The 22,939-nt window shown below is 39.5% G+C and overlaps 1 protein-coding gene and 2 long non-coding RNA genes across 6 annotated transcripts in view; 2 read left to right on the top strand and 1 right to left on the bottom strand.

Moving 5' to 3' along the window:
• The window catches only part of LOC142073168 (uncharacterized), a 40,938-nt gene extending 36,319 nt beyond the window's left edge, over positions 1–4,619 (bottom strand). The window contains exon 1 of the long non-coding RNA XR_012669869.1: positions 4,538–4,619. This is a non-coding gene — a long non-coding RNA (uncharacterized LOC142073168). The remainder of the gene's footprint in view (positions 1–4,537) is intronic.
• SCHIP1 (schwannomin interacting protein 1) overlaps positions 1–22,939 on the top strand; it is a 121,020-nt gene that overhangs the window by 56,486 nt on the left and 41,595 nt on the right. The window contains exon 1 of one of the 4 annotated variants that reach the window (XM_048862786.2): positions 995–1,259. The exons of 2 other annotated variants lie outside the window; for them this stretch is intronic. In XM_048862786.2, the coding sequence (XP_048718743.1) occupies positions 1,230–1,259 (30 nt within the window). In that variant the 5' untranslated portion in view covers positions 995–1,229. Of the gene's footprint in view, positions 1–994; positions 1,260–13,838; positions 14,235–22,939 lie in introns of those variants that run through there. One more of the 4 variants, XM_048862785.2, reaches the window with a different exon arrangement.
• LOC125642075 (uncharacterized) lies at positions 3,710–9,271 on the top strand. The gene is made up of 3 exons (XR_007358262.2): positions 3,710–3,900; positions 5,129–5,308; positions 7,319–9,271. It is a non-coding gene; the product is annotated as an uncharacterized LOC125642075 (long non-coding RNA).

Below are 22,939 nucleotides of genomic sequence, written 5' to 3'. Positions count from 1 at the left end.
GGCCAAATTATCTCATATCTGTGGATTGGATGACAGGGTATTACAAAAGTAAAAAACCAGCTCAGATCTAAAATACCAAGTCATAGTTGTTCCTAAAAATGCTGTGTAGGCAAACTGTGGCTGTGTATAGTTTCCTCTGGATATTTGTCTGATCTTCAGATTTCTTCTCATCAGTCAAATTTAATTATAGAATAGCCTATTTTTGTTTGGGGCTGTTGCAAGGAACACAGATGTTTGTTTCATTTGAAACAAACAGTGTGGCATTAACTGTTCCCCTGTATTGGATAATATAGTCAAAGCTCCAGCTCAAAATGGACATTACAACAATACAGAAAGTAAATTCTTTAAACACGATTGCATCCTTACAATTCACAGGAAATATACAATATACTTACAATTCACAGGAAATGTAGAACAAAACATTTTCAAGAAAAGATTTTATGTTTCTCCGATACATTGTAAAAGAAAATAACTGGAATGCATTCCTACTTATTATTTAATGATTCAATATCTTAAACCTATTTTGGGAAGATGGAATACATACCTTGATTCTTTTTTGTATGAAATGTACACCTGAGTTTGGTTTATTTGGCTGTAAATGGTCTTGGCCAAAGAAAGAAATGTTGTCTGATTGAAATAGATTAATGTTTTTAAATTACCAAGGCAATTGTTTATATTTCTGTAATACAGTTATGACTCTCTGTTTGTAAGTATTATTAAAACTTCTAAGCAGTAATGGAAGAACAGCTATAGGAAGGGAGAATGATGGCAAAGGTCAGAAATGTTCAAGTGAAGTATTGATTTGTCTTTTTTTTTTCCCCCCCTTTTCCCTTTAATGAGGACTAGAATGTTTCCACATCAGTTAGCTGCCTTCAGAAAGCACCAGAAGGTCACACCAGCCTCATACTGATCTTTTTCTTTGTGTCTACAATATAATTGGCCGATTGTGCTAGTGATGAGTGAACCCCCTCCCCCATCACAGTCTCAGCTACATGTTGTTAGACCTCATTGCTAGTTCCCTGAGGAGAACAGCACTGCTACACTCCTCACTAGCAAAGGCAGTGCCATTGCGCAGGTTGAAACAGCAGAAACAGCATCCATTTTAATCTGCAGGAAGCTTCTCGCCTTACAAGGGCGTTCTTTTCTCCTTCAGATGCTGTAAATTTTAACTGTGCAGCTTCTGTAAACATTCCTGGCTTTGGTGTCTGCTCTCTGTATGATGCACTGAGATGGTACACCAGGAAAACTGTTCGTATCAGGTAAGAATTAAAGCTCTGTTATGATGATAGGCATCCTTTGCGGGAGAGAAAGGCCTGACTTTTTCAGTGCAGCAAGTTGCCTCTCTTCGGCTTCTACAGTATTCTTAGGATTGTGGTTTGTTGTAAATCTGATGAGCAGTGTAGAAAATAATGCTTAGTTGGCTGTAAAATGTGAATTGTATAGGTATAATCTGTCCTGACATGTATGTCTATATGGATAGAGGAACTCCTTTAAATGAAGAACTGTTTAAGATATGTTTTGGAGATGGGAAATAATTTTGGGGAACGAATTATGGAACAAATAAAAGGTGCATAAAATAATAGTAAACAATATTTTTAAATGTTAACTTTAAGAGTGTCAATGCCTAAGTTCTTGTGTACACTACACAATGTTCACTAATATAGTAAAAATCTTTAGATGAACTAAGTGGAAAAGGAACTGATAACTGATTTATTTTCTCTGACACTTCCATTCATTGATGCTTTACGTTCACTAATATGTATTCATCTGAGTGTTTATGTACGAGCTGCATTTTATGTTATATAATGCGTCAACACTTACTCTGTTACTACAAGTATAAATGAGAGTACTTGATTTAAATTACTTGTATGAAGTGGCTGTTTTAGCACCTTTGTAGTTATATTTGAAGCAAGATTAGCTTTTAATATTTTTAAGAGTTCTATATTCACTGTCCGTAATTGATGCATTGAAATGTAGTGGTCATTTTCACATGCTGTCTTTTCATTGTTCACATTATGGTTTGCTATTTTGATAAATAATCAAAATATGGATTAATTGATTGCAAGCTCTTTGGGGCAGAGACAGTGCCTTTTTATGTGTTTGTAGCACCAGCACAGTGTAGAGTCCCAATCCTGGTCGGGCCTCTGGGCACTGCCACAATGCTAATAATCAGAGATGAAGATGAGAAGATAATTGGTAACAAAGACTCATGTATTACCTTTCCACAGGGCAAAGTAAGAATTTAGGAGTTTACACTGACATTACTTCACTTTCCTAACAATAGAGGGACAGTATTATGACACACGCACCTACGTTACAGATTCCTCTCCTAGGGCTTGGTCCTGCTTGAAGATTACTGTTAAACACATGTATCCCTATGCATAAAATAGCATTATAGAAGGGAAGGGAAATAAACCAAAGTACCAGTCAGTACACATAGTACAGAGTTAAAAAATGATTTTTGAGTTTGAAGATTTTTAATCCAATTAGCAGTTTAAAATAATTATTCCAGTCTATCCCCTTCTAAAAATATATTTAAATAATTTTCTGAAGCCTTTAGCCTGTCATATTTTAGTAATTTAATAAATAGCATCATTGTTGTGTCTCTGAGAACGTTTTCCCAGCATAGTTCTGGGAACTGAAGGGTTAAAGGTCGCCTATTGTTTCTTCTCAAATGGAAGCCAGTCTTCTGGGAACTGTGAGTAAGTGAAGATACATTAGGTTCAGTCAAAAACACTGCTATTAGGCTGGATAGCATCCTAAAGTATTTGGTTTTGTGTGATCATAGTATGGCTACATTTTTAATCATTTTAATCTGCTTATTCTTTACAATGTGTTCTTTCAAAACAAAAATACTGAATATAAATCACTAGTCATATGTGAATCTTTATTTTAGAAAAATGTCATATGAAAATGATCTTCATGTTTTGTTTAAATACCTCTGTTTGGTTGCACGGAGCAGCAAAACAACCCAAATAATCAAACCCATTAACCTGGAGGTCAAGTTTTAATCCTTCTGTGATCAGCAATCCAGGGTTTAAAATCAAACTACAAGCCATAAATGATTGGATTTCAGCAAGCTAGAGAGGAAGGGTGGCTTCCCTAAACACGGGCTGTGATGGGGGGGAAGGGAAAATGTCAATGTGAAGGCTGCTATAGTCACGTGTGATATCTGTGGTCAAATTCCTTTTTGAAATGTGCTTTAGGTTTTATCAGAGCCTTAAAATACAGTTAATAAAGAGAGAGACCCTATACAGTTTAGACGTTAAATCCCTACAGTGGCTGTTCAAAAATAAATTCTAAATGCTAAGCAGAGCTGTATATTATGCTATCAAAAGAATCCTAGAGTGGTGGATCAGCAACACAGGTTTATCTTATAACGGGAGACAGCAAAAAGCAATTCGTTTATACGCATCTCGCTAGACAAATCTTGTCTGACCTAAATCAACTGCTGCTGCTACTTTCCAAATTCTTGAGGAAGTGGTCCATAAAATTAGATTTTTTTTAATTAACAGAATTAACAATTCCAAGAAGAAGAATGCTAGGTGTTTATTAAACAGTTTTGGATCATATTCTAAATAATATGATGATAACCCTCCTCCGAAGGTTAAAGATCTGTGCTTTTATAGATTGGAAGAATTATACATTGATTGCAGTGGAATTGAATGTCATATGGTAATGGAATATGAATCTTTTCACTTCTAGGTTATCAATCTGAATCCATACCAGGTCAGTGGTGACCAAAAGTTATTACCACCTGAGGCTGTTTAGTGTCCTCCTTCCAGTTCCCAACTGATAAGTATTACACAAACCACTGCCATCCCTACTCTTATTGACTCAATAGGCATGGACCCTTTCACCATTACAGATCGCCTCTCCAGTTCAGGCATATTGGCATTGGTATGTTGGTAATCTCTTTTACAGCACCATTAAAAGTGATTGAAATTATTTTTGTAAATAATGCCAAACACTTGTGTCAAGGTTCCTTCCCCACTCTGAACTCTAGGGTACAGATGTGGGGACCTGCATGAAAGATCCCCCTAAGCTTATTCTTACCAGCTTAGGTTTAAAAACTTCCCCAAGGTACAAACTTTGCCTTGTCCTTGAGCCGTATGCTGCCACCACTGAGCGTTTTAAACAAAGAACAGGGAAAGAGCCCACTTGGAGACATCTTCCACCAAAATATCCCCCCAAGCCCGACACCCCCTTTCCCGGGGAAGGCTTGATAAGAATCCTCACCAATTTGTACAGGTGAACACAGACCCAAACCCTTGGATCTTAAGAACAATGAAAAATCAATCAGGTTCTTAAAAGAAGAATTTTAATTAAAGAAAAGGTAAAAGAATCACCTCTGTAAAATCAGGATGGTAAATACCTTACAGGGTAATCAGATTCAAACAATAGAGAATCCCTCTAGGCAAAACCTTAAGTTACAAAAAGACACAAAAACAGGAATAAACATTCCATCCAGCACATCCTCTTTTTACCAGCCATTAAACAAAAGGAAATCTAACGCATTTCTGGCTAAATTACTTACTAACTTAACAGGAGCTGTAAGGCTGCATTCCTGATCTGTTCCCGGCAAAAGCATCACACAGACAGACCAACCCTTTGTTCCCCCCCCCTCCAGATCTGAAAGTATCTTGTCCTCTCATTGGTCATTTTGGGTCAGGTGCCAGCTAGATTACCTTAGCTTCTTAACCCTTTACAGGTGAAAGGGTTTTGCCTCTGGCCAGGAGGGATTTTATAGTTCTGTATACAGGGTTACCCTTCCCTTTATATTTATGACAACTTGTTAAGATCAGTGAAATATTTAAGAGACTACGTGTGTATTGTTAACATTATGAATAAATATAATTTAAAAGTAAATTGCAAATGTGTTTTCAACTAATCTCCCAAGACCTGTGTTTTAGGGCTATATTTTTTCTCCTGCAAATTTGACATGAAAAATAACAGCACTTGCACATTTGTTTAAAATACTTAAGACATCTGTGATGTCATCAACATGCATCGAAGAAACACAACCGTAACTCAGGCCCTGATAAGTAAATAAAAGTAAATAAAATATTTTGTTATAATGTACTTCCTTGCCATTTAAATATACCCACGTACTATTTTAATGATTTAGGACAGAGGTGGGCAACCTACGGCCCGCGGGCCACAGCCAGCCCGACCCCTGAGCTCCCAGCTGGGGAGGCTCGCCCCCAGCCCCTCCCCTGCAGTTACGCCACTGTGCGAGGAGTGCGACTTGTGCCTGCCCACCTCCCAGGCTGTCCAGCAAGCTTGCCCTGCTGCTCTGAGCGGCCTGGTAAGGGGACGGGGGGAGTGGAGGGCAGGAGGTCCCGGGGGGCAGTGGGGACAGGAGGCAGTTGGATGGGGCTGAGGTTTGGGGAGGGGGGCGGTCAGGAGACAGGGAGCAGGGAGGTTGTATAGGGGGTGGGATCCCAGGGGATCTGGGGCATCCCAGTAGGGGGGGGGACAGGGAGTGGGAGAGTGGTGGGATAGGAGGTGGGGTCGGGGGGAGGTAGTTAGGGATGGGGGTCCCAGGAGGGGGTGGTCAGGGGTCCCAGGGGGCCTGTCAGGGGGCAGGGGTGTGGATAGGGGTCAGGGCGATCAGGGGACAAGGAGCAGGGGGGCTTAGATAAGGGGGTGAGGTCCCGGGGGGTGGTTAGGGGCGGGGGGGTCCCGGGAGGGGGTGGTCAGGGGACAAGGAGCAGGGGGGTTGGATGGGTGGGGGGTTCTGAGGAGGGGTGGGAAGTGGGAAGGGGTGGGTAGTGTACGGGGCCAGGCTGTTTGGGGAGGCACAGCCTTTCCTACCCGGCCCTTTATACCATTTCGCAACCCCAATGTGGCCCTCCAGCCAAAAAGTTTGCCCACCCCTGATTTAGGATCTTAACTAGTATTAAGTAATAAAGCATTTCAGTTCACCATTAAATCCTTTAGGTGCCCTTTGCATAGAGTAACAATCTGAAAATCAAGTGGACGTCAGCTTCTTGCATATTTTCTTCATCTTGATGAATGAGTCTATTGTGAGCTCTTCAGATCAGAGTTTGCCTTTTTGTTACATATTTGTACAGTGCCTAGCACAATGGGACCTTAGCCTCTAGATGCTACCATAATCCTATTATTAACATGGCAGTAAAGTTAAATATCATCACCTCAGACTTATTTCTGATGGTCTTCTAAAAGTTGATAAATTTCTGAACTCCAAAACATTGAGACTGAATCTCTGTGTAATATTATACTCCCTAAACAGAATATTGCCCATGGGGGCCATTCGGTTTTGCAGACTAGCATCGATTTGGATATGTACCTATTTCTGTTGACTGAAATGTCAAACATTCTTGGGCTTTATACACAGATAAAAAACTAATGTGACCAGTTACATTTGATTTTCTTCAAAGTCCTGCAGTTAGCTCAAAAACAGATATTTCTGGAAGGGCCTGGGACATAACTCATGGGACAAGATCCGTTTAGATGGAATTTGGATAGTATGGCTCTGTCTACACTAGGATATTTATCTTTTGCTGACAACATGTACAGCTTGAATTGTGGCTAAAAACTGTTTTAATTCCATGTGTTAACTGAACTAAAACACATTCAGTATTACTTCAGAAATTTGATTGGACCATCAGTTTTCAGCCTTCGCTCCCCAGAACAGTTCAGTGCCCAAATCCCTTTTTTGGATCCCCCTTCCTCAACATTTCACCCCTGCCCTACTCCAAGCTTTCTGTATGATCTCTGTGCGTTAATGTCATATGGAGCTGCACAAAATTTGGCAGCTATATACATGTGCTGAAAGATCAGGCTGCCCCTCTGTATTAAAATTGTATTGAATTTGATTGGCTGCACTTCCATAGAAAGAAGGGGAGAGAGTGGTATTTCTCAGTAAATGCCTCTTCCTTTGCAGACCTTTTCAGGGAGTTGGTCAGCTTGTACGCTACAAGCTCTCCATTTTGAAAGCAGTCCTTTCAGTAAAGAACTGTCTGTAGATCAAGGACATGCCAACAGCCATCTGATTTCCTTGGGAAAAGAAAGAGAGGACCTAAAGTACTTGCTGTTTCAGGCCATTTTAGGGACTTCTGTTGCCACAGCTATGTCAGTCAAGGCTACCTCTTCTTCACACCCGTGACGGATATACCTAGATCAGCAGAGGTCTGGAGTATACATAGGGCCTCAGTAATGCTAATACCAACTACTGAAAAATCATTAGTCAGAGTCTTAAAAAAATCGTGAAATTTGACTTATAAATCATTACATTTTTAAACATAACTAATTTGGGGTCCTTTTATTTGCTTTCTGTTTTTCGAGCGTTTAGGATTCACATTTTGAAGATTTCTCAGCAACCATAAATACTAGAAATGAAAGCTGAGACTCTCAGGAGAAACACCAAATATCGTAAGACTCAAGATAAAATCACAAGAGTTGGCAACACTACAGTCTACTTCTCCTGTGTTGGGGCAGAGGACATGGCACCCACCCTATCTTCCAAAATCATTCTTTTCTTTAGCTGATTGTAAATGCTACAAAACATTTTGTAACAAGGGAGTTGGAACTCAATAGATCAATAGTTCTGGGCACACTGATCACCAATGGAAAAACTGCTACTATTAAGTAAACGAAAGGAGCCTGCCGCTCTGGAGGTGGGGAGCCCTTTAACAGACAGTTTAGACTGCAAGGATGAGGCTGGCTGTCTTTTTCTCTTTGAAGTTGTGAGAGAAGCTCGCCTTTGCTACATGGAAGTGCTTTCTGCTCATTCTGTGGAACTTTTCAGACATGTCTGTATAAATGGGAAGACGGATGATGGCCAGCCTTCAGAGTGGTACTTTCATAATTAGGACTGACTTTAAAAGAGTTTTTCTAAAGTAACCCATTTTTTTCTATTTTTATCAATTTAAATTTTTACAGTTGCAGGAAATTATGGGGCAGGTCAGATAATAATCATTTAATGATAAAGTTTTATAACCATTAAAATGCAAATTGTCAATATCACATATCAAAATGTACAAAGTATCTATCCTTAAATCAAACTCTCAGAAGTTCTCAAGCAGCATTTTTCTTGCGTTGCCTCTTGGTTCATTTTCATTATTGTTGATGAAAATATATTTTCATAGGTTTGTGTGTGCACAGTAAAATCAATGTTTATTGGCATTTACTGATTAGAAATGTAATCCTTCCAAACTTGTTTATAACCTAACCAGATATAAAAAATGCTGTAAATTCTACTAATAAATCATAAAGTAGCAACTACTTTTGAGATTATTGTGAGAGGTGTTCATCGGTATAGGTACTCTAGTTGGGTTACCATGATCAGTTAACTAGATAATCTGCTAAAGTGCACTGTTTGGAAAAGATTGGATCCTTGGAACAGAAAGATTATTATGGCCTATTCTCTTTATGGCAGACCTTAGAAAATTTGTAGTTCATCGTTTAGTTTATTTCATTGACTCAGATAAGTGTTATCCGTGCATAATTAAATCTGAATGTTTAAAATACTGATAACAATTTCAGTTACAATTGTATTGCTCATTTTTAGTAACCTTTTTTAAAAAAAATAGCAGAAGGCACTGACTGTTTCATGCCTTACTATCAGTATGAAAAATTAAGCTTTTAATGTTAAGACTAAGTAAAAGTTAATCTGTCCTGTTTTCTTGCTTTTATAAAACCTGAAATTGAAATGCATTTTCCCCCCAGACTTTGCATGCACAAAAAGATGGTATAGTTTGAAATTGTTATGTAAAATAGTTTTATATGTTCAAGGGGGTGACTAATTTTGATCCTTGAATGTGAAGGAGTGGGGAGGGGGTTGTTACATTAGATTCTTAACTGTAGTAGCTTGAGCCACAGGAAGGCAGCATGACCTATTGCATAGGGCAGTGAACAGAGAGTTAGAAGACCTTGGTTCTATTCCTGGCTCAGCCACTGACCTATTTGTGACCTTGGGGAAGTAACTTCCCCTCTTTATACCTCTGCTAACTCTTCCTCCCTTTGTCTTATCTATTTAAATTATAAACTCTTTTAGGCAGAGACTCTATCTCACTTTGTGTCTATACCCCCCCCCCCCCCCACAATGAAGCCCCTATCTTGATTGGGGCCTCTAAGTTGCTACTGTGGTACTCCTACTACTACTAAAGTTGAGATGCACTCAGTATGTGTTTCCAGTTTTTATGTTAGGGTGCCCTAACTACAATCTCAGACTTCAAACTGGTTTCAGAGTAACAGCCGTGTTAGTCTGTATTCGCAAAAAGAAAAGGAGTACTTGTGGCACCTTAGAGACTAACCAATTTATTTGAGCAGCTGTAGCTCACGAAAGCTCATGCTCAAATAAATTGGTTAGTCTCTAAGGTGCCACAAGTACTCCTCTTCTTTTTTAGACTTCAAACTGTCTCTCTCCTAATGCTACCGTTTAAATTCACTGAAGGGAGAAACAGTTTTTGTAACTATAACCATGATTCCAGTTTCATAGCTGATGAAATTTTACGTGGGCTTCTCTCTCACAAAAGTAACCCTTATACTGCTTTATCAGAAACCTGTTGTCCAACATAGTATTCTGAATTGATTTCTTCTCTCTCATTTGAAAGAAGATGTTCATTGAACAGTGCATTTTCATTTAAGGTTGTGATTTCATTTGAGTTAAAACCAGAATTATCAGCTTCTAAACTAATAAGCTAAATGAACTGATATGACTTATTTTTTTCTGTCGGATGGTCTCATTACAAGGTGAGTCCTGAGAGAATCTCAGCAAAGACATTTCTCCAACTGTACTTGGATGACCGGGTAATTAGCCTGAAAAATTTTAAGTGAGATTCTGTGTGAATGTATTTTAAATAGAACCCTTCTCCTTTTTATCTAATGAAAGAAGCAAACTATTCTGAGTTGGATACTGCAGTGGTGTGTGTGATTTCATTTCATTTTTTCTAAACATAATTACAAAGCCCAAAAACTTGACTTTTATGTTAGTGGTGTTGAAGTAAAATATCATCACATACATTAATTGCATTTATTATTTATATGGTGATAGTACATAGAGTTCCCCACCAGGAGCATGGCCCCTTGTACTAGACACGATACATACATGTAATAACGGAGAGCTCCTGCCCTAAACAGCTTACAAACTAAATAGATAAAACAGGACATTTTATTCCCATTGTACAGGTCGGGAAATGAGGGCAGAGAGTCAGTGACTGTCCAAGGACAGATGGGGGGAACTGAACCCAGATCTCCAAAGTCCTAGTCCAGGGCTTTAACTACAAAGCTATCCTTTATCTCTGATTAAATTAAAACAATGCATAAACTCTTTGTGCAGTTTCTGTAATTTCAACAGTTTAGATGGTTTTTTCATACCCTGAAGAGGGTGGGTGTGGGTTTTTTGGTTTAGTTTTTTGGGGGGGTTGGTTTGTTTCTTGGTTTTTGTTTTGTTTTTTTTTACTTATTTATTCTGATTTTTACAATGTTGCTCTGTCAGGAAGAGTAGTAAGAATATGCTCTTTATCCAGGGATAAATGGTCAACCCGTAGTGATTAACTCCTTCAACAAAACCTTCTCCTTTGCATGAAATATATTAATCCCATGAAGAAAATACTTTGACAGCATTTCTAAATATCCGTTTTAATAGGCAGACACAATATTTTATCACTGGATTAACAGTGGGTTGTTTCAAATAATTTAAGGGGGAAGCAAGTGTAAAACATCTGAATAAACACCAGCTCTTCATGTTGTTGATTAATTTATATTGAAATTATAGAGGAGAAAGACTATTTGATATAATCATTATTTACTATATACCTGAGTATAAACACAGTATTTACTGTATACAAGAACAGTAAAGGTTTATGAGAAAACTTGCCTTGTTTCTTCCATTAGGATGTTCTTCATTTAAAAATACACTTATTTGCTCTCCATAAATTAAAAAAAGTATAATGTCAAGAATCCTTATGCTGTCTAATAATGATCATATATTGTCCAGGCAAGTTAACCTAGAACATTTCTTGCATAAAGAGAAATCTCTTCAAAGCATTCCATGCTTTATTTCCAAAAATGAATTTGCCATCTATTGTACAATATTTAAATCCCAGAATGCATAACTACTTAATATAAATTGAGCATTCTGAAAGTATAGTGCAATGAATAAAGCGTATACAGGGTAAACTAATAAATTGTTCACCCTCTATAACACTGATAGAGAGGTATGCACAGCTGTTTGCCCCCCACGCCCCGGTATTAATACATACTCTGGGTTAATTAATATTTAAAAAATGATTTTATTAAATACAGAAATAGGATTTAAGTGGTTCCAAGTAGACAGAACAAAGTGAATTACCAAGCAAAATAAAATAAAACCCGCAAGTCTATGTCTAATAAAACTGAATACAGGCGAAACCTCACCAGGTCCAGTAATCTTCCTTTTACAGATTTATCTCCTTCTAGTCCGGGTTCAGCAATCGCTCACACCCTCTGTAGTTACTCTCTTTTGTTCCAGTTTCTTTCAGCTAGCCTCTCCACCCCCAAGGATATCTCCTTAGCCAGCTGAAAACAAAATGGAGGGGGTCTCCCACGGGCTTAAATAGACTTTCTCTTGTGGATGGAGACCCCCTCCTCTCTCCTGTGCAAAGTCCAGTTCCAAGATGGAGTTCTGGAGTCACCTGGGCAAGTCACAAGTCCGTGCATGACTCAGTTTCTTACAGGCAGAAGCTATTGCCCACATGGTATCTTGAATGTCTCCAGGAAGACTTCTTATGTGGATTGGAGCATTCCAAGATGCATTGTTCCTTAAGTGCTTCTTGATTGGGCACTTAACTTTGCGAATTCCTTTCTCCAGGAACTGACCAAATGCTCTACTAAGGTTATTTAGAAATCAAGCCAGTACACGGCCAATATTCATAACTTCGAATACAAAAATGATACATGCATACAAATAGGATTAATAGATTCAGTAGATCATAACCTTTACGTAGATATGTTACATGGCATATGTAGCATAGAACATATTCCAGTTATGTAATATATATTCATAAGCATATTTCCATAATGCCTTATGGGGGGCACCGTCACAGTAATCAGAGCTGGAGCTCCTAGCTCAGTTACGTGTTTCTGGCATTTCTTTTCTGTGTCCCAAAAACAAGACAGGCACAAGTGGAATCTTTTTTCCTGGTGTGTTTCTACCATTCTTGGCTGGATTGGCTGTGCCTGCAGCAGAAACTGTCAATAACCCTTCACTCCTCTCTGAGAAAATGAAGTCCAACTGAGGGTTGATGTATCTTGAAGGTATGCATGGGTGCTGAGAAGAATCCAAGAAAGGAGTTCCTTCGTCAACTACCCATGCAGTGTTTGGGGAGATATTGGGCTATATGGACCGTTGGTTTGAACCAGTATGGCCATTCTTATGCTGTTATGAGGGAAGGAGAGGAATCTGCTTGCACTCACTCCCTCCCTCCCTCCACAATCTCGCTGTCCCTGAAACAGAGACACCAGGCTCCAACCTCTTCTCAAGGGGATCCTCTTGGAGGGAGCAGGGTGTGAATGTTTCTGTAAATATGCAGTATGGAAAATTTAACCCTCCCCTTGCAAGGGGGATCTGGTGCTATAATATCCAAGCTCCCTGTAAAGTGAGGAGAGGGAGCACCACAAGAACTGGCCACCAGTGTCCCGTGTTCAACAGGATCGTTACATCACCCATGCATTGGGAGGATCTTCGTACATTCACTCATTCCCCCTTTTCCTTCTCCCTTCCTCCACTGACAATTGACATGCAGCAGAATTAATACTCCTGAGTGACTTACAACGGTGTCTTCCTCCATGAAAATAACATATTCAATCTGAGCAAGGATTAAAAAGGGAAAGACGCTGGGCTTGGGGAAAAAGACAGCGAGCCATGGAATCCATGACTTCTTAAATACCATTACAAAACCAATTACTATGCCCACAGGTCTGGAGTGAGTAGAAGGCTTTATGAATCCAAAAGGAATCCTGGTATGGAGAGTGGGGAGCAGTGAGGAACTTACTTGTGGTGGTTGGCTGGGGAGCCAAGTTCCACAGTGTTCCTTGAATTTGTATCTGCTGGTGCCAGTGGGGTTTAATCTGACTCTGAAAATATTAGAAGCTTGTGACAAGTGAAATCTTTATATTTGAATGCTTCCTTTTTCTTCACTGGGTTGGGATTTATTGTTTTTCTCCTAAAAGCTTTATTATGTCTGAAAAAAATATTCCAGCCAAGGAATCACCTTTAAAACAAAAAAAAATCCCTAGTTATATACTTTGTGAAAGAAATGGATGGGGGGGAAATCCTCCAGTTGTGGATTTTGCTACTCCTGTCTCTTAAGCAAGTAAGCCAACCATGCAATGCTTGGAGGCAAGAAAGGCAGTAAGAAGAATGAAGAGCTCCTCCTGAAATTGGAAAGGCACTGTGGGTGAATTTCCAAACAAATTATGGAATTCTTTTTTGCTTCCTCTAATAGACTAAAGTTGTGGATATTGAAACAGAACAATCAGTCTGTACAGAAAGTATTGCTATATTGTACAGAGAGGTTGTATGTGAAAGTCCCTGAAGTGAGTCCAGTTTTGCCTCCTGTAGCCTTGACTTTGAACCACACTGTTTTAATTTTGTCATAAGATACCAGGTTTTCTCTGCCCTGGTGTAGTCTGCTAGGCAAGTTTCCATCTATTTTTATCCTGCACTACCAGTGGCTGGAGGAAGATTGCTGCTTTCCTCTTGTAGCTACAACACACACTGCTAAGCAGTGAACTCAGTATAATCAGCTGGCTAAGGCTCAAAGACAGCCTTTTACTTTATTAGGGAAAAGAAACATGCTTTGAAGAGGATTCTAGGAGAATTATTCAGAGGAAGGTGATAGCAGATTGTGAGAAGACCATACCCTTGACAGGCCAAAGTGTCAGCAAGAAGTCACATTTTAACTGCATGGAATGGCAGCTGTCCTCACACTAGAGTGAACGAGACAAGGGTAAAAGTAGGGGACAGTCTCTCTGAATGAAAAAGAGCAAGAACACTGACAGAATTTCAGTTTTCATCTGATATTTCAGTTTAAAAATGAGAAATCCAAACAGATCTTGGAGTATGGACTAATAAATTATGGATACAATGAATAGTGATAATTGCAAGGAATATTTAATCTGCAGTGAGGGGGTTTGAGAGTTAAAGGATGAATATGGACAGTGATGGAATGGATGACATCATCAGTAAAGTATCCACGTTGGAGATGGAGGGGAATTATAAAAAGGTAAGAGACAAAAAGGACGCTTGTCTTCTGACAATTGCTCTGTTTTTGCAAAAGAGAAACCATTCAAATCTGAAGAGTTGCCAGTACCATTCCCAGCACCCTATGCTACAGTTCATCCAGATATATAAATGTTTCTTCATGATTATTTTTCTTTATTTGCTAAAATAGTGAAACATTCTGTTATATTTAACACACAAGTAATTTTCATTAAAATTTGATTCAGTTTTTGGTATACTGCCATGTTCTGTAAAACGTCTTACACTCCACATTTAGTTGTCAAAACTGTAATTTAAGAAATAATTCAGAAATATTGTGACCCTCTGGTTTTTAATACAAATTACAGTGCAGCTTAAGAAATGAAAAATTTTGACTCTAAATTTTCATTTTATTTGTACTGCACCGTAAATACATCTTGAAGTGAAAGATATGAAAACAAGTATTCTATGAGTACAGGATTTTCATAAATATTATAACAGCCTTTGTCCCTTTAAAAATAAAGTATGCCATGTACCGTTTTGGAACTTTAAATATAGTAATTGTCTACATCTGGTAATGACGGACCTGAGGCAAAAATAGCTTCAGCGGCATGGTTGTAATCCTGACATTAACTGCAAGTATATGCTTGTCCCGACAAGCCAGGATATTATGCAACTTCTCCCTCCTCCCCCCCACCCCAAACCTCCTTCCAAGGGAAACAAGTGCTGTTCTAAACTGTTTCACAGTATGTAGAAGTATCATTCCATAACAGACCCACCACCCTCAACTCTCACTAACTACAGCACCGGGCAGCATCCAGCCCATTGTATCTGACATCAGCACCTTTCAACATTTGGCCCATTGCTTCTAATATTAAATAAAAAATTGCCATAACCCCGCTGGGTTTTTAATCCAATTAAATGTTAATAGAATAACATATTTTTACCTTTAAACACTTCTGTACGTTGGCAGTGTCCTTGAATAAAGCCTCGGTGAGGTGATATTTGCAGAGTTGTCTAATTGCTGCTACGTGTTGGTTCTAAATTTACATTTTAATAAGTTTTGTACATACTCACTATTTCAGATGACATCTTAGTGTGTAAAATATATTAAAACAATGGGCTGCATTGTAATAATCACTTCTTGTGTTATGTAAGTAGTAATGTATGAACTTTGTTCACTCCTTTGGAAATACCGTCAGTAAATCCCAAGAGCTGACTCATGTACTGCTGTTTATTGGTCTGCCATAGCTTGTGTTTTCAGTGTTGTATAATTGCCAAGAAGGGAAAAAGTCTGAGGTGATAAGTGTCCACATTAATGGCATCTTAACACCCCCTGCAGTAAAGTTCTTGTACAGGGAAGATGTCATGATTGGAACAAATTTCACACTGTTGCCCAGTAAAAATACTTCAGCAATAACTCTACATTTAAACCAATTTACTATATAGATATAAAATCTACTGTGTATACAAACTGTTAAATTCCATATCAGAGTCAATTATTGTTTATTATACATGGAATGAAGTATACATAAAAGCAGGTCAGTAAAAGATAATGGTCTAATGCATTACTACTGATGGATGAGCAATCAACTAAAGTTCCAAGTTGCTATTGTGGGATTCACATTCTTCTTAACATGCAGTATAAATGATGGGAATAACCCAGTGATATTTCAGTAACAACATTAATAAAACTGAGCAAAACAGGAAAGCTTATCCAGTAAATGTTGTCTTAGCACTCTCTGACAGTGGATGGATTAGAAATAAAACAGAACTCAGTAGTACCTGTACTCCAATACGCTATTGGATCGTTAGACTGTTCCTTTTTCTGAGGGCATATAGAGCTTTCTTGTCAAACAATTTTGCCCAATCTTATTCAATAACTAAGAATTGGAGGTAATATTGTGGCACTAAAGTATTTTTAAGTCTTTTCTTGTTAATCCCAAACCTGTTACAAGCAAACTAAAGTAAAGAAAGAAATGTGGAGTTAATCCAGGAAAGGAAAGCAGGTGTAGCCAAAGCAAATGAGAAGTAGTAAACTGTTGGCAACATCTACATAACTGTCTTAATCCTTTAAATTGCCAGAGGTATGACAGCATTTATATTATTCACCTTACTTAGTCCTTGAATGTAGATTCAGGGGGTCAGATTACACTTGTATAAACCCAAGTGACTCAGTGGAGTTTCTCTTGATTGGCCCATGTGAAACGGATGTAGTCTTGCCACGTTGGTTGTGTTGAATCAAAAAATGTAATACTATTTCAGATATCTTTCAGATATCAGATATTGGGGGGATTTGATAGCTGCTTTCAACTAACTACCTGAAAGGGGGTTCCAAAGAGGATGGCTCTAGACTGTTCTCAATGGTAGCAGATGACAGAACGAGGAGTAATGGTCTCAAGTTGCAGTGGGGGAGGTTTAGATTGGATATTAGGAAAAACTTTTTCACTAAGAGGGTGGTGAAACACTGGAATGCGTTACCTAGGGAGGTGGTAGAATCTCCTTCCTTGGAGGTTTTTAAGGTCAGGCTTGACAAAGCCCTGGCTGGGATGATTTAACTGGGAATTGGTCCTGCTTTGAGCAGGGGGTTGGACTAGATGACCTTCAGGGGTCCCTTCCAACCCTGATATTCTATGATTCTATCTGGTATGTTGTGAAAAAAGATAAAAACTGTAAAAGCTTATCTGCTAATCCCCTGTTCGTACCTGACAAAACTCCCTCTTTGTATTGAGTGTATGTACAAAATCTGCTGGAAAAAGACTGCCGTACAGGGCTACTCTTCCCAGATACTAAATAGTACCCTCTCAATGTGTCCAATCAGCATTAAATCCCATACAACCACTGGATGTGATATATAATACCTTTCAAGAAACTTCCATAATTCCTATCCACATTGGTCTTGTCATGCTCATGAATCTACAGACTAACAGAAAACAGCATTTCACCCTCCAACAGAGTAGGTCATTGCAGTAGAGAGGTTGACAGGACTGTAGATCAGTGCCAAAAAGCAGCTACAAATTACTGAGGAAGTTGTATCCTCTCAAACATTCAAGCCAGTTCAGATGTTCAGGCAGCAGATAATTACATCAATGGTGTAATTATAGTAAATGGTAAAATTTAAATGGTGAATACATGACCCATGGAATCAACTTTATATTGTCATATAGGAATATTTAGCCAACGTTAAAATATCTTTGGATAGATTGACTAACTTCTGTAACTGTTGTTTTGCCAGGGCAAGTGCCCCAAGGTTAATAGCATAACTTTCAACACTCCAACTTCCAAGCAAAGTGTGTAACATTTGCCCTTTTAATGTGTTGTAAAGAAAACATGGCATCCATAACTACGCAATGAAAAATCACAGATGCAAGCATTATTTATATATTATAGTACCATAAGTCTGCAGAGGGGTATGTGTTTTTATTTGTATGTATATAATACATAAAACTTTTATAATCGTCTTGTTTGTGCTATTGTCACCAGCACAGCTCTAGGGATGTTTCTCCTTTCTAATATTTGGCAAGAAGAACAGATGGTAAATAGGTGGGACAAATGTGGTAAATGGAAGTTATTGCTGTGGGGTTAAAAGAAGAGTGAGAGGTTTTTTATTTTTATTTTTTCTTGTGGGAAAGATAGGGGACCATTAAGAAAACAAATTGTAAATGTATGGGTCAGTAAACAACAAAGCTGTAATTAATATATTTTTTAAAAAGCAGTAAGTAGATAGATGTGGCATGGAGAATATGATCACAAAGGGTCAAAATGATGGCCTCCCCGTGGCATTTTAGTTGTTAATTTACTGAAGTAAGTTTGGCACTTCTCTTAATGTAAACTTAATTGAAATTAGTGTTTTAGATGTAGAGATTCTCATTTTCCTTTCCTTGTCTAAACCACAGATACCTCACTGGTTTAGCAAAACTGGCCTTGAAACTTAACTTTCAGTAAGGTTCTTAGGAACTTTGTCACACATAATCAATGGTTGGGGAATTAATCCATGCATGAGTTCTGTGCTAGACCGAGTTATGTACTGATGAATACCACATCTTTTTTTTATGTTCTTGTAAATATTTTTGGTATTGTTGTTTAAAAGAAAAAAAGAAAAATCGAACAGTTCTATTCCTGTGGTTAAAATTAGATCCTACAATGGATATAGAAGGAAGAGACTATGTAACTTTTCCTTTTCCTGTTCCTTCAGCAGCTGGACTAATGGCAGGATGTAGTGTTCAGAATTATAACACTATTTATTTATAGCACTATAATTTGGGAATTAATAATTCAAACCTGTTTTGCTTCGTGAAAGTCTAGGTGATGGGATAGAAGGCAAAATAACTCATGATATTAATGAAATGTAGCATTTGCGTTCTCCTAGGTAACAGCTACAAGTAGTGCACATTTACAAAAATTCTACTGTCCTTTTAGACTGTGTGCTTTAGCCACAAAATTGATTCTTTGGTGAAAATCTGTGTATCTCACTTTAGATCTAACAGAAAGACCTATCTTTGACCATAGATGTATATAATACATGTTTAATTATGTTAATATTTTTATATTCCAAGTGTTTGTTTCTTTGTGATTTTCTTATGTAGAAAATAATTTAAAAATTCTTGGTAGCTGAAGAATGAGATTATTGATTTGGTTCCTGTCTGAAACCAAGTTTCTCTAATATCAAAATATTCAGTGTATCCGTTACAGTGATTTATCTTTAGCATGAAATCCAGCTTTCAAGTATATTAGGCTTTTTAGGAACTGTTCCCTGTTTTATAAGAACTTATGGCACAATTGATACCTTTATGGTCATTATCTAGAGGGTGACTTACAAAGTGCATTAATGTGGGTTCAATATTGGGAATTGTATTATTCAATATTTCAGTAATTACTTAGTGGATAAAATAAATTGTACATTGATCAAATGTACAGATATCAAACTGGGAAGAATTGCAATCACAGTGGGGGATGGATCAAAATTACAGAATGATCTGAAAGTTTGAGAGAGATCTAAATGGGACTAAATATGTAAAAGTAAAAAAGCAGGGAAGAGTAACCCCCAGCACAAGCATAAAAGATGAGGGTGCTACTTAAAGAGCAGTAATGCAGAAAAGTCTTTGGAGATGAGAGAGAGACAGATGAGACATGAATTCAAAATGAAGTGAAGCTGCAAAAAAGGCAAATGACATTCTGGTCTGAATGTAGGGTTAGCACTGGTAGAACACGGGAAATGTTAAAAATACTTTATGCCAGCTTGGAGGGAGTCATATATATTTGGCATCTTATTTCTAAAACAGTGGTTTCCAAACGTGTTCTGCCGCTTGTGCAGGGAAAGCCCCTGGCGGGCCGGGCCGGTTTGTTTACCTGCCGTGTCTGCAGGTTCGGCCGATCGTGGTTCCCAGTGGCCACGGTTCACTGCTCCAGGCCAATGGGAGCCGCTGGAAGCGGCGGCCAGTACGTCCCTGGTCCCACACCATTTCCAGCATCTCCCATCGGCCTGGAGAAGTGAACCGTGGCCACTGGGAGCCACGATCGGCCAAGTGTGCGGACACAGCAGGTAAACAAACTGGCCCGGCCCGCCAAGGGCTTTCCCTGCACAAGCAGCGGAGCAAGTTTGGGAATCACTGTTCTAAAAGAATATAGATACATCAGAATCCAATGAAGGGCCACTAAAGTAATAAATAGATGAGAAGATAAGGAAATTAATTGTGTGACTTGGAGGAAAGGGATATTTGAGGGTAGTATATTCGTACAGATTGAAAAAAATATTTACAGTAATGAGGTGAATAATAAGCAATAGACTTGAGGTAAAGAAAATCTTAAAACACTATAAAGCCATAGTCAACATGCAACCCAGACAGAGCATGGATTGTCTCTCTTATCCATTTGTACAGCACCTGACACAATGAGGCCTCATTCTTGTTTGGGGTCTTGAGGCACACCTCTAATGTAAATATTTAATCATCCTAATGTTCAATTTGCAGGTATCTTGTGACCTTCCCAAGAGAGTTCCTTAATAACAAGGCCACTGTTCCTTCCGGCAGAGGTGCTTAAGAATAGACGAAATGGAAGAAAATGTTGCTCTTTGCAAGCAGTAGAGTAGATACACATTTTTCAACTGGTGGGGCATGACCCTCAGGTGCATATTAAGGAAGTAGAGAAATACTACTGTCACTAGGACCCAGCGGGTGCAAACTTAGGACTAAGAAGCAGCAGCTTGCACTCCTCCTCCATTGCTCCTTGTTTTCATCCCTGCCAAGATAGAAAACATAGGTCCCTGGTGAAAAAAGGGTGAAAACCACGGAACTAGATGACACATAATTTAATTTAATTATAATATTTAATAAAACGTTGCACTGTTACATAGTATTTTCCATATGAGAATCTCAACAAATTTTGGGAAGCATTAATGACATTCTGCATAAAACCTGCCAGATGTATGAAAGTACATAGGATTGATTAGGCACTTTATAGATGTCTGATTCCCCCTCACTAAGGCTCTGATCCTGCAAAAACTTACTGAGCATGGTGCTACTACCATGAACAGTTTCTTTTGATTTTGGTGGATCTATTCATGCTAATAAGCACTACATAAAGTAGTGCTGTTACAGTGGAAAAGGTTTTGTACAAAAACATGTATGAAAGTGTGTAAATAAATTCTCATGGGATAAAAACCCTGAAAGAAAATACAGAAATAGGTGTTTACTACATCCAGCCATGACATCTAAGATGTCATAAATAGCGTCTGAAGATTACATTAAAGCTACCAAACATTGCAACAGTTGTATGCTTTATTTGAAAAATTTTGAGTAAATTTTATCTATACTGTAGCTCTGATCACTAACCTTTTTGAAGATAAATCCTAGCCAAATGACTAAAAAATCACAAGAGATCTAAGTTTTGAGGACTGCTGTTATTCACCAGACTAATAACATAAGAACGGCCATACTGGGTTAAACCAAAGATCAGTCTAGCCCAGTATCTTGTCTTCCGACAGTGGCCAATGCCAGGTGTCCCAGAGGGAATGAACAGACTGAGGGGCTGACTAAGGGCTTGAGTTCAACCTTGTGGCTAGCCTTGCCCAGGGTATAGCAGTCTCTTCAGTGGATTTACCTATTAATGTTTAGATTATAGAGTTCTTTGCATTTGTGTATCTAGTGCAAATGAGCACTGTATACATTTAGAAAAAGTTTGTGGTGCCTCTGTAGCTTTAAAATAAGTTACTGCAAACAATGCTAATTTTTATATTAAAACTTCAGATACTAATATAATAATTTTGTTTTCGTCTGCATTGACTCAGAAATCCTTATGCGCCTATAGGACAAGATACTGTCACTAAGTATCATAATACATCTGAATACAAAGTCAAAATATAAGTTTGTGTAAATTTAGACTAATTAGGATATAATGTGTTGTATGCAAAGAGTGCCAGTTAAAAGATGATTGATTGCTGACTAATGCTGTTTGTGTATGCCCATGATATACTAAAAACACTGGGTTGATCAGTTCTTCTTCGAGTGATTGCTCATGTGTATTCCACAATAGGTGTGCGTGCTTGCTACATGCACCGGTGCCGGAAGTTTTTCCCCTAGCAGTACCCGTAGGGGGAGCACCCCAGCGACCCCTGGAGTGGCACCTCCATGGCGCGGTATAAGGGAGCTGTGTGCTCCCCCCACCCTCAGTTCCTTCTTGCCTCCAGTGAAGGTGCATTGGAACTGCTCTGCTCCAGCTTTGCTGTAGCTCGTCCCCAGAACTTTTTGTTCTTTCGGTGTTAGTACCTGTAGTTAGTTAGCAGTTCAGTTAGTTAGAGTGCACAGGCCGGGGCATGCCCCACACCCTGGGTTTTAAGTTGTGCAACACTTGTAGGCAATCTATGCCAGGGAGTGACCCGCATGCAGACTGTTTATGCTGTTTGGGAGAAACCCATATCGGCGATCGTTGCAAGATTTACAAGTCGTTTGAAACTCGGACTGAGAGATTAGGCTCCGGGCTATTCTGATGGAGTCGGCGCTGACCCCGACTCCGGTGCGCTGCTCCGAGTCGGCACCAGGCACCGCGGCGTCGGCGTGCAGCGACCTTCCGATGCCTTTGACCAGTCGGCACTGCTCCCCGTCCCCGGGGCACAAGAAGGCAAAGGAAACGCCTTCTTCGCAGCAGCACCAAGAGAATCCAGGGGCAGAGACTAGACCCATGTTGAGCAGTCCTCGATCCCCTCCAGCCTCTAGACCTCCGACTCATGTAGAGTGGAGTAGCCCGGCTGCTTCAGAAACGCCGGAGGCCCTGCAGGTGGCCCGGGACGTCATGTCCGTGCCGGTACCAGGAGCGCCACCGATGTTGGCACCACACCCCAGGGGCAAGCCACTGCTGGGTTCTCCGCAGTCGCCCCCAGCATGGCACCGGTCTCAGTTTGTGGATCGCCCTCAACTCCCACCAGACTGTCTGTCTGGTTGGGTGCCGTCTGACCGAAACTCCTGGCACTGCTTCGCGTCACGGAGTGAATACCGATGGGACCGAGGCAGACATCACCAGAGGTCCTCTTCTCATAGGGATTACCGCGGCTGGTCACGGAACGGACATCAACGCTGTTCCCGCTCAGAATCCCGCTTCAAGACTCCACCAAGGCATCGCCTCCGCAGGCCAGGGCATCGATCACTGGCACCTCGCAGTCACTGGTCCGGCCGTCAGAGCCGATTGCAGAGCAGCAGCTACAGATGGTACCAGTCCTCCGCATCGAGGTCGCGGTCC

Source organism: Caretta caretta, chromosome 9, assembly GCF_965140235.1.
Source record: "Caretta caretta isolate rCarCar2 chromosome 9, rCarCar1.hap1, whole genome shotgun sequence".
NCBI lineage: Eukaryota > Metazoa > Chordata > Testudines > Cheloniidae > Caretta > Caretta caretta.
The sequence above is the reverse complement of the archived record's forward strand: the minus strand, read 5'-3'. Positions and strand labels throughout refer to the sequence as shown.